General features: G+C 49.8%; 1 protein-coding gene across 1 annotated transcript in view; it reads left to right on the top strand.

Annotated features, from left to right (window-relative positions):
• The first annotated feature begins 2,051 nt into the window (after positions 1-2,051).
• LOC144610618 (rho GTPase-activating protein SYDE1-like) overlaps positions 2,052-19,672 on the top strand; it is a 63,634-nt gene continuing 46,013 nt past the window's right edge. Inside the window, exon 1 of the mRNA XM_078429452.1 lies at positions 2,052-2,242. Coding sequence (XP_078285578.1) covers positions 2,161-2,242 — 82 coding nt within the window. The 5' untranslated portion in view covers positions 2,052-2,160. The remainder of the gene's footprint in view (positions 2,243-19,672) is intronic.

The raw sequence follows: 19,672 nt of genomic DNA, 5'->3' as shown, positions 1-19,672 counted from the left end.
CTATCTATCTATCTATCTCCACATCTCTCTATATCTCTCCCTGTCTTGATCTCTAGATCTGTCTATATCTATCTATCTCTATATCTCTCTAGAGAAAACAATCAGCGGACAAAATAGATGAGGTTGGAGGAGGTGCAGGTGAACCTCTGCCTCACCTGGAAAGACTGTTTGGGTCCTTGGATGGAGTCGAGGGGGGAGGTAAGCTCTCTCTAGATCTCTCCACATCTCTCTCTCTCTCTCTATCTCTATCTCTCTATCTCCCCCACAGACGCTGCCTGAATGTCCCAGTATTCTGGGATAAATCAGTCCATCCTTCCTTCCAACTCCCCATTCCCAAAGGATTTCTCCCAAGCCCTGACCCCATTTCCTTTCCCAGGCTTCGCGTGACACTTCCAACGGGTCAAAGATTCCCAAATCCCGGTGGCATTGCTTGCTGACCCTGCCTCCCATTGCCATTGCCATTGCTGTTCCCATTCCCATTGCCATTGCTGTTCCCATTGCCATTCCCATTGCTGTTCCCATTGCCATTCCAATTCCCATTGCCATTGCTGTTTCCATTGCCATTCCAATTCCCATTCCCATTGCTGTTGCCATTGCTGTTCCCATTCCCATTGCCCTTCCCATTGCCATTCCCATTGCCCTTGCCATTCCCATTGCCCTTCCCATTGCCATTGCTGTTCCCATTGCCATTCCAATTCCCATTGCCATTGCTGTTACCATTGCTGTTCCCATTGCCATTCCCATTGCCCTTGCCATTCCCATTGTCATTCCAATTACCATTGCCATTCCCATTGCCATTGCCATGCCCATTGCCATTCCCATTGCCGTTCCCATTCCTATTGCTGTTCCCATTGCCATTGCTGTTCCCATTCCCATTGCCATTCCCATTCCTATTGCCATTGCCCTTGCCATTCCCATTGCCATTGCTGTTCCCATTCCCATTGCCATTCCCATTCCTATTGCCATTGCCCTTGCCATTCCCATTGCCATTGCTGTTCCCATTGCCATTGCCATTGCTGTTCCCATTCACATTGCCATTGCTGTTCCCATTGCCATTCCCATTCCCATTGCCCTTCCCATTGTCCTTGCCATTCCCATTGCCCTTCCCATTGTCATTCCCATTCCTGTTCCCATTGCCATTACCATTCCCATTGCCATTCCCATTGCTGTTCCCATTACCCTTGCCATCCCCATTCCCATTGCCATTCCCATTGCTGTTCCTATTCCAATTCCCATTGCTGTTCCTATTCCCATTCCCATTGCTGTTCCTATTCCCATTCCCATTGCTGTTCCCATTGCTGTTCCTATTCCCATTCCCATTGCTGTTCCCATTGCTGTTCCTATTCCCATTCCCATTGCTGTTCCTATTCCCATTCCCATTGCTGTTCCTATTCCCATTCCCATTGCTGTTCCCATTGCTGTTCCTATTCCCATTGCTGTTCCCATTGCTGTTCCTATTCCCATTCCCATTACTGTTCCTATTCCCATTCCCATTGCTGTTCCCATTGCTGTTCCTATTCCCATTCCCATTGCTGTTCCCATTGCTGTTCCTATTCCCATTCCCATTGCTGTTCCTATTCCCATTCCCATTGCTGTCCCTATTCCCATTCCCATTCCCATTGCCATTCCTGTTCCCATTGCTGTCCCCATTCCCAGGAGCGAGGGATCAAGTCCCAGATAAGTTGCCCCAGCGGCCAGGGACCGTGGGTGAATCGCGGCGGCGGCGGCCGGACACGAGAGGTTTGTCTGCGGGCGGGCGGGCCGGAGTGAGGGAGGGAGGGAGGGAGTGAGTGAGTGAGGAGGGGAGGGGTTGGTTGGTGCGGCGGGGCCGGCTGTTTGGCGACGGTCCCCGGGGGGAGGTGGGCCAGGAATGTGCTGGCGCTGAAGGAGCGAGCGAGCGAGCGGGCGGACCGAGGACCGAGGCTGAGAGTCCCAGCCCCAGAGTCCCACAGTCCCAGCCCCACAGTCCCAGCCCCACAGCCCCACAGCCCCACAGTCCCAGCCCCACAGTCCCACAGCTCCAGGAGAGCGGCCCGACAGGCAGACTCGACCCAGGACCAGGACCAGGACCCTGCACTGGGACCCGCTCCCACACCCTGCACTGGGACCAGCCCCCAGCCCAGCCCCCAGCCCAGCCCGGCAACTACCCCGCTCCCCGCCATGGCCGAACCGCTACTCCGCAAAACTTTCGCCAAACTTCGAGCCCGGAGGAGGAAAAGCCTGAAGGGCGGACGGAGTGAAGGTAAAGGAGAGGGAGAGGGATGAGGGAGGAAGGGGGGGAGAGGGATGAGGGAGGAAGGGGGGAGAGGGATGTGAAATAGGGATGTGTATGTGAGAGGGGGAGAGAGGGGGGGAGAGGGGGGAAGGGAGGGATGTGAGAGAGAGATGGAGAGAGCGGGATGTGAGAGGGGGAGAGGGATGTGAGAAAGACGGATGGGGAGAGCGGGGGGGGGGGGGGTAGCGAGGGAGAGGGTGAGAGAGAAGGAGAGAGAGGGATGAGAAAGGGAGGGATGTAAGAGAGAGGGATGTGTATGTGAGAGAGAAAGAGGGAGGGAGAGATGAGGGAGAGAGGGAGAGAGGGATGTGAGAGAGGGATGTGAGAGAGGGATGTGAGAGAGGGATGTGAGAGAGGGATGTGAGGGATGTGTGGAATTCTTAGCCACAGAAGGCTGTGGAGGCAATAGACAATAGACATTAGACAATAGGTGCAGGAGGAGGCCATTCGGCCCTTCGAGCCAGCACCGCCATTCAATGTGATCATGGCTGATCATTCTCAATCAGTACCCCGTTCCTGCCTTCTCCCCATACCCCCTGACTCCGCTATCCTTAAGAGCTCTATCTAGCTCTCTCTTGAATGCATTCAGAGAATTGGCCTCCACTGCCTTCTGAGGCAGAGAATTCCACAGATTCACAACTCTCTGACTGAAAAAGTTTTTCCACATCTCAGTTTTAAATGGCCTACCCCTTATTCTTAAACTGTGGCCCCTTGTTCTGGAAGGTGAGAGGGAGAGAGGGCAAATGGGGACTCCCCCAACATTGGGAACATGTTTCCTGCCTCTAACGTGTCCAACCCCTTAATAATCTTATACGTTTCAATAAGATGTCCTCTCATCCTTCTAAATTCCAGTGTATACAAGCCTAGTCGCTCCAGTCTTTCAACATATGATAGTCCCGCCATTCCGGGAATTAACCTAGTAAACCTACGCTGCACGCCCTCAATAGCAATAGACCACTTGCATTGCGGTGTTTCTTCACCGCTGTGTTGCGCTGAGCTGGTAGGTATGGCGTGGCCAGTGCTGAGGCCCGATGGTGAAGAAAAATCTTGGGAAGAATAGATCGGGTAGACACACAGAGTCTCTTGCCCAGACTAGGGGAATCGAGAACCAGAGGACATAGGTTTAAGATGCAGCGGAGAAAGGTTTAATAGGAACCTGAGGGCCAACTTTTTCCACACAGAGGGTGATGGGTGTATGGAACGAGCTGCTGGAGGAGGTAGTTCAGGCAGGTACCATCACAACATTTTAGAATTATTGGTCCAGGTACATGGATAGGAAAGGTATCACAAAATGCTGGAGTAACTCAGCAGGTCAGGCAGCATCTCTGGAGAGAAGGAATGGGTGACGTTTCGGGTCGAGACCCTTCTTCAGACTGATGTCGGGGGGGCGGGACAAAGAAAGGATATAGTTGGAGACAGGAAGATAGAGGGAGAACTGGGAAGGGGGAGGGGAAGAGAGGGACAGAGGAACTATGTAAAGTTGGAGAAGTCGATGTTCATACCGCTGGGGTGTAAGCTGCCCCAGGCGAGATATGAGGTGCTGTTCCTCCAATTTGCGGTGGGCCTCACTCTGACAATGGAGGAGGCCCATGACAGAGAGGTCAGACTGGGAGTGGGAGGGGGAGTCGAAGTGCTCAGCCACCGGGAGATCAGGTTGGTTAAGGCGGACTGAGCGAAGGTGTTGAGCGAAACGATCGCCGAGCCTGCGTTTGGTCTCGCCGATGTAGAGAAGTTGACATCTAGAACAGCGGATACAGTAGATGAGGTTGGAGGAGGTGCAGGTGAACCTCTGCCTCACTTGGAGAGACTGTTTGGGTCCTTGGATGGAGTCGAGGATGGAGGTAAAGGTACAGGTGAGAATAGGAAAGGTTTGGATGGGATATGGGCCAGGCGCAGGTAGGTGAGACTAGTGTAGATGGGACATGTTGGTCGGTGTGGGCAAGTTGGGCCGAAGGACCTGTTTCCACACTGTGTGACTCTATGACTTGAAGAAGGTGAGGCAATGGCATCTTTATCGTTTCCAGTCAGTCATCAGCCCAGCCGATTACTTGGTCTTTCAATAGACAATAGGTGCAGGAGGAGGCCATTCGGCCCTTCGAGCCAGCACCGCCATTCAATGTGATCATGGCTGATCATTCGCAATCAGTACCCCGTTCCTGCCTTCTCCCCATACCCCCTGACTCCGCTATCCTTAAGAGCTCTATCTAGCTCTCTCTTGAAAGCACCCAGAGAATTGGCCTCCACTGCCTTCTGAGGCCGAGAATTCCACATGTTTCAATAAGATCGCCCTCAGCGCCATCTCTGTTGTAAGGAAGTCAAGGGTTAGCATGGCCGTGTGGCGGGGGAGGGCAGCTCGGGACTGAGATGCTGCCCGGTGTATCTCCCCCCTACAACCAGGGGCCAAGATGGCCGCCTTCCACCTCCACTTGTCGGTCAATGACCAGTTCCTTGGTCCCAGTGCGTTCAGTCGCCCTCTCCTCTGAAGAAGGGTCTCGGGCCGGAACGTCGCCAATCCGCGTCCTCCAGGGATGCTGCCTGACCCGCTGGGGTTACTCCAGCACTTTGTGTTTTAATCAAGATTCCAGCATCTGCAGTTCCTCGTGTTACCCTCTCCTCTCCTCTCCTCTTCCCCTGCCCAGGTTCAGTAATGGAGATTTGAGTCAGTTGGGCCTGATGGAAGTGCACTGTCCCCATATCCACTGGGGGTCCCTGATACTGGACTAGGAAGGGGCTGAGCACGGAGAAGCGATGGTCACAGCACTTGAGTGGGAGAGATAGTGTGAGCTGTGAGGAAGATGCTATGAGGTTGCAGGGTGACTTGGACAGGTTGTGTGAGTGGGCGGATGCATGGCAGACACAGTTTAATGTGGATAAGTGTGAGGTTATCCACTTTGGTGGTAAGAATAGGAAGGCAGAGTATTATCTGGATGGTGTCAAGTTAGGAAAAGGCGACGTACAACGAGATCTGGGTGTCCTAGTGCATCAATCACTGAAAGGAAGCATGCAGGTACAGCAGGCAGTGAAGAAAGCCAATGGAATGTTGGCCTTCATAACAAGAGGAGTTGAGTATAGGAGCAAAGAGGTCCTTCTGCAGTTGTACAGGGCCCTAGTGAGACCGCACCTGGAGTACTGTGTGCAGTTTTGGTCTCCAAATTTGAGGAAGGATATTCTTGCGATTGAGGGCGTGCAGCGTAGGTTTACTAGGTTAATTCCCGGAATGGCGGGACTGTCATATGTTGAAAGACTGGAGCGACTAGGCTTGTATACACTGGAATTTAGAAGGATGAGAGGGGATCTTATCGAAACATATAAGATTATTAAGGGGTTGGACACGTTAGAGGCAGGAAACATGTTCCCAATGTTGGGGGAGTCCAGAACAAGGGGCCACAGTTTAAGAATAAGGGGTAGGCCATTTAGAACTGAGATGAGGAAAAACTTTTTCAGTCAGAGAGTTGTAAATCTGTGGAATTCTCTGCCTCAGAAGGCAGTGGAGGCCAATTCTCTGAATGCATTCAAGAGAGAGCTAGATAGAGCTCTTAAGGATAGCGGAGTCAGGGGGTATTGGGAAAGGGCAGGAACGGGGTACTGATTGAGAATGATCAGCCATGATCACATTGAATGGCGGTGCTGGCTCGAAGGGCCGAATGGCCTCCTCCTGCACCTATTGTCTATTGATAGACAGTGGAGGCTGTGGTGAGATACGGGATGATGGTGGGTTATGTGTAGGAAATAAAACCTGCAGATGCGGGCTTAAATCGAAGGTAGACACAAAATGCTGTAGGAACTCAGTGGGTCAGGCAGCATCTCTGGAGAGAAGGAGTGGGTGACGTTTGGGAAGAGTCTCGACTGGAAACGTCACTTCCTCCTTCTCTCCAGAGATGCTGCCTGACCCGCTGAGTTACTCCAGCATTTTGGGTCTACCTTTGAGTTACATATATCTATGCGCTGTAAATGGCTCGATTGTAATCGTGGATTGTCTTTCTGCTGAGTGGATAGTGCGCGACAAAAGCTTTTCACTGTACCTCGGCACACGTGACAATAAGCTCAACTAGGCTGGTCAATTCGGAGTGCCCATTACATCCCTGGAATGTGTCGCGGTGTGAGTGGGAGAGAGCTGGGGGCAATCGGAATGACAACAGCCTTCCTTGAGTAGCCCCTGGCAGACTAAACTTGACCTTCATATCTCAAGGGCTTGTGCTTGTAACATTCCTCTTGCCTCCCCATCCCCCATCTCCCCCATCTCCCACCCCCATCTCCCCATCGCCCCGTCTCTCCCCTCCCCGTCTCCCCCCTCCCCATATCCCTATCTTCTCCCATCCTTCACCCCATCCCCTCCTCCCCAACACCTCCCCCCCATCGCCCCCACCCCCCTGTGTCCCCTCCCCCTGTGTCCCCCTCCCCCCATCTCCCCCCAACCCCCATCTGCCCATCCCCTATCTCCCCATCCCCCATCCTCCCCCTCCACCCATCTCCCCCTCCCCGTCTCCCCCTCCCCGTCTCCCCTCCCCGTCTCCCCCTCCCCGTCTCCCCTCCCCGTCTCCCCCTCCCCCGTCTCACCCCTTCCCCCCACCTCCCCCCTCCCCGTCTCCCCCCTCCCCGTCTCCCGTCTCCCCCCTCCCCGTCTCCCCTCCCCGTCTCCCCCCTCCCCCATCGCCCCCACCCCCCCCATCTCCCCCTCCCCATCCCCACCCAAACACTCGCGTGCATTAGGGCGAGTGGGGATTACATGGGGCAGATGCAGCGGGTGAGACAGATTTCCAAGCCGTACATTCCCTGCCTTTTCCCAGCCTGGATCAGGGAGCGAGTGGAGAGGGCTATTCCCAAGAAATGTCCGGTCGGAGTGAACCTTTTTGAGAATAGCTGCAGAGGAAACCGAGCGCACAGACTCAGCGGCAACTGTTGATAATTCATTTGGGTGAAATGAAAGAAGTGCGCGAGTGTGAAGGCTGAGGAATGTGTTTGAGTTACAGTCTGGAACATGGCTCTGTCGACAGGAACATCAATAAACGGGGTGAAGCAGCCTTGCAGGGATGATTGGTGTCATATGATTTTACTTTAGTAGAGGCAGTCTTTTCATTCGCCATGCCAGACCACTGGACTTGAGTTTTAACGCCACCCCCTTCAAGGCCCCATCCTGTTTTTGCCATGACAAAAATGTTCGGGATTGGTTCGAAACGGCGGTGACTTGTGTCACTGTGCGTTTGCTTCACCACAGATGAAAACCCTCCCAGCTCCACGATTGCTAGTTTAGCACAATCGTCATCTCGACATTCCTACCATATCCCTGGAATAAAATTGTTAGCGGGATTTAAAAAATAATCTCTTTATTGACTTTAACTTTTGAGCTCAGCAGGTCAGGCAGCATCTCAGATTCTGAGATGCTGCCTGACCTGCTGAGTTACTCCAGCATTTTGTGAAATAAATACCTTCGATTTGTACCAGCATCTGCAGTTATTTTCTTATATTAACTTATGTGCTGCAGCACTCCAGAGAAATGTGGAGAACAGTGTACAAAAGGCTCTTAAATTGACCGCCTGTTGAACAGACCGCCTCCTGTTGATGCTCTGGGTAGGGGTGGGGATGTGACACGTGTGAGCTTGGCTCTGGTGATAGAGTCTGAAGAAGGGTCTTGTCCCGAAACGTCACCCATTCCTTCTCTCCCGAGATGCTGCCTGACCTGCTGAGTTACTCCAGCATTTTGTGAATAAAAACCTTCGATTTGTACCAGCATCTGCAGTCATCTTCTTATATTATGGCTCTGGTGATAGATGGGGCTCTTAGGGTTGGACCAAAGACACCAGAGGAACAAGACTGACCACTCCGTTGAAATCACCTATACTGAAGTGTAGTACGTGTTGTAGGAGCCATTTTAGTAAGCAAAACCCGCCTCTCGCAGTGTAATCAGTGTTTTGGGGGAACAGTATGTGTGGTGATACCATTAAAATGCAGAATATATCTCATCTATCAATTCACAGATTTTTGTTATTTTTCTTTTTAAATGTTTCTCAAAGTTTCTGCCTACTAAAATGGCGCTGTGACGTACTACGGTTTTAGGGTCGAGTGGTCTATCTCAAGTCAAGTCAAGTCTATTTGTTACACACACACACACAAGATGTGCAGTGAAATGAAAGTGGCAACGCCTGCGGATTGTGCTAAACTACAAAACAGAATAGAATTTTTTTTTTTAAAAGACACAACACAAAAAATAAATTAATACATTAAATTAAATTAGTCCCAGGTGATATGAGAGTTAACAGTCCTGATGGCCTGTGGGAAGAAACTCCGTCTCATCCTCTCTGTTTTCACAGGGTGACAGCAGAGGCGTTTGCTCTCTTTGAGTAGGACCTCCATCAGGAACCACCGTTGGCGCAGCGGTAGAGTTGCTGCCTCACGGCCCCAGAGACCTCCCGGTTCGATCCCGACCGCGGGTGCTGTCCGTAACAGAGTTTGCACGTTCCCCCTGTAACTACGTGGGCTTTAGACAATAGACAATAGGTGCAGGAGGAGGCCATTCGGCCCTTCGAGCCAGCACCGCCATTCAACGTGATCATTGCTGATCATTCTCAATCAGTACCCCGTTCCTGCCTTCTCCCCATACCCCCAGTCTCCGCTATCCTTATCTAGCTCTCTCTTGAATGCATTCAGAGAATTGGCCTCCACTGCCCTCTGAGGCAGAGAATTCCAGTTTCACAACTCTCTGACTGAAAACGTTTTTCCTCATCTCAGTTCTAAATGGCCTAGCCCTTATTCTTAAACTGTGGCCCCTGGTTCTGGACTCCCCCAACAGTGGGAACATGTTTCCTGCCTCTAACGTGTCCAACCCCTTAGTAATCTTATACGTTTCAATAAGATCCCCTCTCATCCTTCTAAATTCCAGTGTATACAAGCCTAGTCGCTCCAGTCTTTCAACATACGACAGTCCCGCCATTCTGGGAATTAACCTAGTAAACCTATGCTGCACGCCCTCAATAGCAAGAATATCCTTTCTCCGGGTGCTCCGGTTTCCTCCCGCATCCCAAAGGTTTGTAGGTTAATTGGCTTCGGTGAAATTGTAAATTGTCCCTGGTGTGTCGGACAGTGCTAGTGGCCGGGGATCGCTGGTCGGCGCGGACGCGGTGGGCCGAAGGGCCTGTTTCTGCGCCGTACCTCTAAAGTCTACTGTCTAATATAAACCAGCTCTGCTTTGATCAACGTAACATTAGGCCAAAGTCTTTACGGGTTCTGTGCTGCTGAAAGGAATGGGTTATTGTTGGCAGGACAGAGTGCAAGTTGTTAGCTACAACGCACACCGCTGGCAGCTTCGCATAGGAAAGGCTACAGAATAGGAAAAAGGACACAAAGTGCTGTAGTAACTCAGCATCTTGGGAGAACATGGATGGGAGGCATTTCAGGTCAGGTCAGGTCAGACTCAACCAGTGTTTGCAGTTCTTTGTTGTTACAGAATAGGAATCTGATCTTGCAAACTGGGGCCGTGTCTGGAGAGAGTATCTTGAATCATGCAATGCTCCTGTTATCGGTCTCCCAAAGACGGTCTCCCAATACATACAGAGTCAGATGCAGCTGGCCCAAACTGCAGTCCACGCCTCAACTTTCAGTTTCCCTCAATTCCAAAGCTAGGAATTGCCACCGAGTCTATCGTGCCCTGTTTTTAAAATTCTTAGAGTCACAGAGTGGTACAGTGTGGAAACAGGCCCTTCGGCCCAACTTGCCCACACATGTCCCAGCTGCACTAGTCCCACCTGCCCGCGTTTGTCCCATATTCCTCCAAACCTGTCCTATCCATGTACCTAGCAAACTGTTTCTTAAACGTTGGGATGTTTGTCCACCATTTTAAAGTCAAAACTGCTCCACCAAATGAAAATCTGCTCAAAGGTCGTCGGTCAAACCCTTGAGAAGCTCTTTGAGTCAGCCGACCACAATAACATGCTAAGGTTGGCCAACACCATTGTCCCTGACCCCGACCATGTCTTGAACAGCGAATACGAATTGTTACCATCAAATCGGAGGTAGAGAGCACCAAGATTTAACAAGGTTAGACTGAAGCACTCTTTTGTGCACCAGTCAATCCTGAAACTAAGCATAGAACTTAATCCCAGATCAGATGTACGTTGAAGGGTCTTGAATGTGTCGACATTTGTGATTGTAATGTTGTGGTGAATACATGTATCCTCGTTTCTTGTCCTACATTGTTTGTCTTTGTTGATGTTGCCAGTGGAGCTGCTGAGAAGCAAGAAACATTTTAGACTTGATCTGACACTAAAGTGTCATCGTATCGTATTATGCTGCTGGCCTTGCCGAGGCAGCGTGAGGTGCAGAATGAGCCAGTGGTTGAATGAGACCAGCAGGATAATGTGGTGTGAAGGTCTCGTCCAGAGCTGGCTGCTTTTTAGAGATTTGGAGATACAGCGCGGAAACAGGCCCTTCGGCCCACCGAGTCCGCGCCGCCCAGCGATCCCTGCACATTAACACTATCCGACACACATTAGGGACAATTTTTACATTTACCCAGTCAATTAACCTACATACCTGCACGTCTTTGGAGTGTGGGAGGAAACCGAAGATCTCGGAGAAAACCCACGCAGGTCACGGGGAGAACGTACAAACTCCGTACAGACGGCGCCCGTAGTCAGGATCGAACCTGAGTCTCCGGCGCTGCATTCGCTGTAAGGCAGCAACTCTACCGCTGCGCCACCGTGCCGCCCAGCTGTGATGGCTTGCAGCATGTGTTGTCCTGTGTACTCAGTCTTAACGTGTGCTTGGTGTTGTGGTTTGTCGAGAGCCACCGTGAAGAGATACCAGGCGGAAAGACACTGGCCTGACGGGTGTAATGAACAAGATGCCAGAGGAGGTAGTTGAGGCTGGTTCCATCACAACGTTTAAATCGAAGGTAGGCACCAAATGCTGGAGTAACTCAGCGGGTCAGGCAGCATCTCGGGAGAGAAGGAATGGGTGACATTTCGGGTTGAGAAGTTCTCTTCTCTCCGAGTCTGAAGAAGGGTCTCGACCCAAAATGTCACCCATTCCTTCTCTCCTGAGATGCTGCCTGACCAGGTGGGACTTGTGTAGATGGGGCATGTTGGTCAGTGTGGGCAAGTTGGGCCGATGGGCCTGTTTCCACGCTGTATCACTCTATGAATCTCTGACTCTATGAGACGAGAGGTTGCAGTCTCGAGTAAATCATGCATCGTGCAATCTGGCGTCTTGAGTAAAATACAAACTGCAGGAGAAAACAAAAAACTCAGCGGGTCAGGCAGCATCTGCGGAGAGGAATGAACAAATGATGTTTCAGTGTAGAAACAAGGAACTGCAGATGCTGATTGATACACAAAAGAAGAAGGGTCTTGACCCAAAACGTTGCCTGTCCACCCATGTATTCCAGAGATGCTGCCTGACCTGCTGAGTTACTCCAGCACTTTGTGTCCTTAAACAATGTCTTGGGATGGGCCTCTTCTTCAGACTGAAGCAAACTAGTTGATGTTGGTAATTCCTTCCATCTACTAACTCCATGACCGCATCCTCTCTTCCTTTCAATAGACAATAGGTGCAGGAGGAGGCCATTCGGCCCTTCGAGCCAGCACCACCATTCAATGTGATCATGGCTGATCATTCTCAATCAGTACCCCGTTCCTGCCTTCTCCCCATACCCCCTGACTCCGCTATCCTTAAGAGCTCTATCTAGCTCTCTCTTGAATGCATTCAGAGAATTGGCCTCCACTGCCTTCTGAGGCAGAGAATTCCACAGATTCACAACTCTCTGACTGAAAACGTTTTTCCTCATCTCAGTTCTAAATGGCCTGCCCCTTATTCTTAAACTGTGGCCCCTTGTTCTGGACGCCCCCAACATTGGGAATATGTTTCCTGCCTCTAACGTGTCCAACTCCTTAATAATCTTATACGTTTCGATGAGATCCCCTCTCATCCTTCTAAATTCCAGTGTATATAAGCCTGGTCCCTCCTGTCTTTCAACATGTGACAGTCCCGCCGTTCCGGGAATTAACCTTGTAAACCTACGCTGCACGTCCTCCATAGCACACCCTGAATTCACACCTACAATAGCTTTTGGGATTTCTACATGGATGGTTCAGTTGCCTGATAACAGCCGGGAAGAAACTGTCCCTGAATCTGGAGGTGTGCGTTTTCACACTTCTGTACCTCTTGCCCGACGGGAGAGGGGAGAAGAGGGAGTGACCGGTGGTGAGACTGGTCCTTGATGATGCTGCTGGCCTTGCCGAGGCAGCGTGAGGTGTAGATGGAGTCAATGAAAGGGAGGTTGGTTTGTGTGATGGTCTGGGCTGTTTCCACAATTCTCCCCAATTTCATGCGGCCTTGGATGGAGCTGTTCCCTGAAATCCCGTTTGGACTAAGCACCAGTTCTAGAGACTTTTGCCTCATTTTTGCACTCCTACCCACCGCCCCTTCACAGTCCCATTATTACGATATGACACCTTCCCCATCAAACATATCCATCAATGTGTAGGAAGGAACTGCAGATGCTGGTTTACACAAAATGCTGGAGTAACTCAGCAGGTCAGGCAGCATCTCCGGAGAGAAGGAATGGGTGACGTTTTGGGTCGAGACCCTTCTTCAGACTGAGAGTAAGGGGAGGGGGGGGGGGGGGTACAGAGATAAGGAAGTGCAAGGTGTGAAAATGAGACATCAAAGAGGGTGTAGATCAAGGAAAACGTAGAATAGATCACTGTTATCTGGGAGAAGGTAACAACAAGGCAAACAAAGATAAAATGTAATCAGGGACAGTCAGGCTGGGAAGGGGAGGGATGGAGAGAGAGGGAAAGCAAGGGTTACTTGAAGTTAGAGAAGTCAATATTCATATCGCTGGGGTGTAAGCTGCCCAAGCGAAATACGAGGTGCTGTTCCTCCAATTTGCACTGGGCCTCACTCTTTATCTCCTCACCCGTTACTTATCTACCTGTCCCTGGAGCAAAAATTCAAGTTGGCTTCAGTTTAGTTTATTGTACCTTGTGCACCGAGGTACAGTGAAAAGCTTGTGCTACGTGCTAACCAGTCAGCGGAAAGACAATACATGATTGGCCTTCGAAATCTATTTAGCCTTCGAAGCATTTCCCTCAGTCCTGGTGTCATCTGTTGGATCTCATTGTCCATCGTGCCACCTGTGCACAGTTTCTGACCAAGGTTTGAAACAGGTTTAGCACGACGACTTTGTTTTTTCACACGAACTGAAGAAATGACCTTGCCCAGTTTATAAGAAAATAACTGCAGATGCTGGTACAAATCGAAGGTATTTATTCACAAAATGCTGGAGTAACTCAGCGGGTCAGGCAGCATCTCAGGAGAGAAGGAATGGGCGACGTTTCGGGTCGAGACCCTTCTTCAGACTGATGTCAGGGGGGGCGGGACAAAGGAAGGATATAGGTGGAGACAGGAAGATAGAGGAAGGTCTGGGAAGGGGGAGGGGAAGAGAGGGACAGAGGAACTATCTAAAGTTGGAGAAGTTGATGTTCATACCGCTGGGCTGCAAGCTGCCCAGGCGAAATATGAGGTGCTGTTCCTCCAATTTGCGGTGGGCCTCACTATGGCACTGGAGGAGGCCCATGACAGAAAGGTCAGACTGGGATTGGGAGGGGGAGTTGAAGTGCTCATCCACCGGGAGATCAGGTTGGTTAAGGCGGACTGAATGAAGGTGTTGAGCGAAGCGATCGCCGAGCCTGCGTTTGGTTTCGCCGATGCAAAGAAGTTGACATCTGCAATAGATGAGGTTGGAGGAGGTGCACGTGAACCTCTGTCTCACCTGGAAAGACTGTTTGGGTCCTTGGATGGAGTTGAGGGGGTGGTAAAGGGACAGGTGTTGCATCTCCTGCGGTTGCAGGGGAAAGTGCCCGGGGATGGGGTGGTTTGGGTAGGAAGGGACGAGTGGACCAGGGAGTGTCCAGTTTAAATCTATTTAAAGTAACATGCATATGGATAAATCATGTGGAAAATTTAGTTTCGTTTAGTTTACTGTTTATTGCCACCACTCTATCTCCAGGTCCCTCAGGTCGGCCGACTTGGGGCTACTCACTATCCCGCGGTCTAGGCTTAAGCTCAGGGGTGACCGCGCTTTTGCGGTTGCAGCTCCTAGACTGTGGAACAGCATCCCTCTCCCCATCAGAACTGCCCCCTCCATCGACTCCTTTAAGTCCAGGCTCAAAACCTATTTCTGCTCCCTAGCGTTTGAGGCCCTCTGAGGGGGCGCTGTGAACTGTTTATGTATGTGCTGTTATGTTTGTGTGCCATTGTATGTTTGTTCTTAGTACCTGAACTGATGACAGCACTTTGGTCAACGTGGGTTGTTTTTAAATAAAATTGACTTGACGTGCACCGAGGTACAGTGACAAGCCTTTGTTGCATGCTAATCAGTCAGCGGAAAGACAATACATGATTGTATTCGAGCAATTTACACTGTACAGATACATGATAAAGGAATAACGTTTAGTGCAAGGTAAAGTCCGATCAAAGATAGTCTGAGAGTCACCGATGAGATAGATAGATAGATTCCAGAACAAGGGGTCACAGTTTAAGGATAAGGGGGAAATCTTTTAGGACCGAGATGAGAAAGTTTTTCTTCACACAGAGAGTGGTGAGTCTGTGGAATTCTCTGCCACAGAAGGTAGTTGAGGCCAGTTCATTGGCTATATTTAAGAGGGAGTTAGATGTGGCCCTTGTGGCTAAAGGGATCAGGGGGTATGGAGAGAAGGCAGGTACGGGATACTGAGTTGGATGATCAGCCATGATCATATTGAATGGCGGTGCAGGCTCGAAGGGCCGAATGGCCTACTCCTGCACCTATTTTCTATGTTTCTATGTTTCAGGACTGTTCTCTGGTTGTGGTGGGATGGTTCAGTTGCCTGATAACAGCTGGGAAGAAACTGTCCCTGAATCTGGAGGTGTGAGTTTTCACACTTCTGTACCTGCTCTTCAATGGGGTCAAAAGATGTGAAGTGATTAGACCAGGACATGTGGAATAACTTGCCCCACTTTTAAAGTCGCCCATCCTACCTACACACGTGCATGCCAGCAGTATCCAGTGTAAACATGGCCACGCTGTCGTGACAATCTCCACCCATGCGAGAAGTGTCTTTATGGCGTGACAACGTACAAAATTATTACAGATACGGATAATAGTTACTGTTGTTACAAGAGAGGAAGTTGACAGGATCAAATACTGTTTATCAAGTGTTTGATTGTCGTATGTCCCAAAAAGGACAATGAAATACTTACTTGCTGCAGCACAACAGAATATGTAAACATAGTACATTGTAAACAATATGATAAACAACAAGCTCTATATATATGTATGTGTGTGTGTGTGTGTATATATGTCTGTATATGTGTGTGTATATATATATATGTGTGTGTGTGTGTGCGTATGTATACATATGTGTGTGTATTCACAAAATGCTGGAGTAACTCAGCAGGTCAGGCAGCATCTCAGGAGAGAAGGAATGGGTGACGTTTCGGGTCGAGACCTGAAACATCACCCATTCCTTCTCTCCTGTGATGCTTCCTGACCTGCTGAGTTACTCCAGCATTTTGTGAATAAATACCTTTGATTTGTACCAGCATCTGCAGTTATTTTCTTACACTATATGTGTGTGTATGTATCTAAGTATATATATATGCGTATATGCATGCATGTATATATGCGTGGGTGTGTCTGTATGTGTGTATACACACACACACACACTATATATATATATACACGCACATACACACACACACATATATATACACACACACACACATATATATACACACACACACACTATATATACGCGCACACACACACACACACACACACACATATATATATACACACACACACACACATATATATACACACACACACACACACACACACACACACACATGTATACACACACAATAGACAATAGACAATAGACAATAGGTGCAGGAGTAGGCCATTCAGCCCTTCGAGCCAGCACCGCCATTCAATGCGATCATGGCTGATCACTCTCAATCAGTACCCCGTTCCTGCCTTCTCCCCATACCCCCTCACTCCACATATATATATATATATATATACACACACACACACCCACACCCAAATATATATATATTTATATATACACACACACACACACACACACACATATATATATATATACACACACACACACATATATATACACACACACATATATATATATATACACACACACACATATATACACACACATATATACACACACACACACACACACACACTCACACATACACACACACACACACACACACACACACACACACACACACACACACACACACACACACACACACACACACACATACACACACACACACACACACACACACATATATAGAACTGAATCCATCAGGAATTATTTAGAAACAGAAACATAGAAAATAGGTGCAGGAGTAGACCATTCGGCCCTTCGAGCCTGCACTGCCATTCAATATGATCATGGCTGATCATCCAGCTCAGTAACCTGTACCTGCCTTCTCTCCATACCCCCTGATCCCTTTAGCCACAAGGGCCACATCTAACTCCCTCTTAAATATAGCCAATGAACTGGCCTCAACTACCTTCTGTGGCAGAGAATTCCACAGACTCACCACTCTCTGTGTGAAGAAATGTTTTCTCATCTCGGTCCTAAAAGACTTCCCCCTTATCCTTAAGCTGTGACCCCTGGTTCTGGACTTCCCCAACATCGGGAACAGTCTTCCCGCATCTAGCCTCTCCAACCCCTTAAGAATTTTATATGTGTTTTGACAGTGTTTCAATTTTAATTGCTCTTACTTTAAAAGATTTGTTAGTGAGATATTGGGCGGAGTGCAGAGTTTCTTTCCTGTATTAAAGATTGCATCCTGCCACCCGAGTAATTAACCATGTGAACCTTGTCCCTGTCTCAGTTGCAGTATCTCAGAACTCATCCCCACTCTCAGTAGTTAAAAGACTACTTGGACAGGTACATAAGGTTGAGAGGGATGTGGGCCAAACATAGGCAATGAGACTGGGTTACAAGGCACACTGTGCAGCGGTAGAGTTGCCGCCTTACAGCGAATGCAGCGCCGGAGACCCAGGTTCCATCCCGACTACGGGCGCCGTCTGTACGGAGTTTGTACGTTCTCCCTGTGACCTGCGTGGGTTTTCTCCGAGATCTTCGGTTTCCTCCCACACTCCAAAGACGTGCGGGTTTGTAGGTTAATTGGCTTGGTGTATGTAAAAACTGCCACCTAGTGGGTGTAGGATAGTGTTAGTGTGCGGGGATCGCTGGGCCGAAGGGCCTGTTTCGCGCTGTGTCTCTAAACTAAATCTTGCTCGCCATGGTCCATTGGACTGACGGGGCCTGTTTCGGTGCTGCATGACTATGACATTCTATCTCCTTTGCCCACGTTATCACCATGGAGCAGTTGTTCAGATATGGGAGGCTGGTTTCTCAGCCACCTCTGGTACAGTCCGTTGACCCTGGGGTCAGCTCAGCTCAAGGTTTAGCACTGTAAAGTTAACCAACTTAACTTAAGATTGAGGCTAACTCAGAGCTAAGCCGGTCATGGCTCTGGAGGAGAAGTCATGGGAAGAATTGATTTTTTTAGATTTAGATTTAGAGATACAGCGCGGAAACAGGCCCTTCGGCCCACCGGGTCCGCGCCGCCCAGCGATCCCCGCACATTAACACTATCCTACACCCACTAGGGACAATTTTTACATATTACCAGTCAATTAACCTAGATACCTGTACGTCTTTGTGTGGGAGGAAACCGAAGATCTCGGAGAAAACCCACGCAGGTCACGGGGAGACGTTTTTCCCCACTGTACCTCTACCCAAGATGCTCCTAAAAAAAACAACCATGAAACAAGGAACTGCAGGTGCTGTTTTACAACAACAAAAAAAGACACAAAGTTCTGGAGTAACTCAATGGGTCAGGCAGCATCTCTGGAGAAAAGGTTTTGGGTCGGGACTCTTCTTCAGACTGATTTGGTCTGAATCAGTTTGAAGAAGGGCCCTGACCCGAAACGTCACCTGTCCATGTTCTCCGGAGATGCTGCCTGACCCGCTGAGTTACTCCAGCATTTCGTGCCTTAAAAACCTCTCCCAGTGATCGAGCTATGGCCGTCTGCACTTTCCTCTACCTTGTGACTCAGTGTTGAACTTCGGCTGGTTATCAATGTGGGACTGTACCCGGGGAGATGTAAACGGGCGGTCACGGTGGCGCAGCGGTAGAGTTGCCGCCTGACAGCGAATGCAGCGCCGGAGACCCGGGTTCCATCCCGACTACAGGCGCCGTCTGTACGGAGTTTGTACGTTCTCCCCGTGATCTGCGTGGGTTTCCTCCGAGATCTTCAGTTTCCTCCCACACTCCAAAGACGTGCAGGTTTGTAGGTTAATTGGCTTGGTAAATGTAAAAATTGTCCCCAGTGTTTGTAGGACAGTGTTAGTGTGCGGGGATCGCTGGGCGGCGTGGACCCGGTGGGCCGAAGGGCCTGTTTCCGCGCTGTATCTCTAAACTAAACTAAAAGCGAAAGGTTGTACACAAATGCAGGTTGCCTGCTCTGTGGTGGGAGGGAGTGAGTGAGTGGATTGATCAAGTATCTTTCTAGTGTAGGAAGGAACTGCAGATGCTGTTTTAAACTGAAGATAGACACAAAATGCTGGAGTAACTCAGCGGGACAGGCAGCATCTCTGGAGAGAAGAAGAGGGTGACGTTTCGGGTCGAGACCCTTCGTCAGACCTCCAGAGTATCTTTCTAGCATAGTTTCGTGTAGAGATACAGCGCGGAAACAGGCCCTTCGGCCCATCGGGTCCGATCCCCGCACACTAACACCATCCTACACACACTAGGGACAGTTTTTACATTTGCCCAGCCAATTAACCTACAAACCTGTACGTCTTTGGAGTGTGGGAGGAAACCGAAGATCTGGGAGAAAACCCACGCAGGTCCCAGGGAGAACGTACAAACTCCGTACAGACGGCGCCCGTAGTCGGGATCGAACCTGAGTCTCCGGCGCTGCATTCGCTGTAAGGCGGCAACTCTACCGCTGCGCCACCGTGCGTGTTTTAAGAATCCTAGACCAGGGATCCGGCTAATGATGGGGTCTGTCTGTCTCAGTGGGGGAAGCCTGCAATCCACTGCGAATGGTGGAGAATTGCTGCAGACCGACTTTGGTTTTGATGTTGATGGAGTTGAAACGGAGAGGAAATCTGTACTTGGCCTTGACTCTCGTCATTGTACAATGGGACTTCCTGACAAAAGGCAACCGCATGCAACTCCATCCTCTGCGGGTTATATAACGAATGTCATATCTGCAGCAGGAGAAAGGAATCAGGAGCAGTGGTTTAGTTTAGGTCAGTTTAGAGATTCAGCGCGGACACAGGCCCTTTGGCCCATCGAGTCCGT

Source organism: Rhinoraja longicauda, chromosome 37 (assembly GCF_053455715.1).
Source record: "Rhinoraja longicauda isolate Sanriku21f chromosome 37, sRhiLon1.1, whole genome shotgun sequence".
Lineage (NCBI taxonomy): Eukaryota > Metazoa > Chordata > Chondrichthyes > Rajiformes > Arhynchobatidae > Rhinoraja > Rhinoraja longicauda.
The sequence above is the reverse complement of the archived record's forward strand: the minus strand, read 5'-3'. Positions and strand labels throughout refer to the sequence as shown.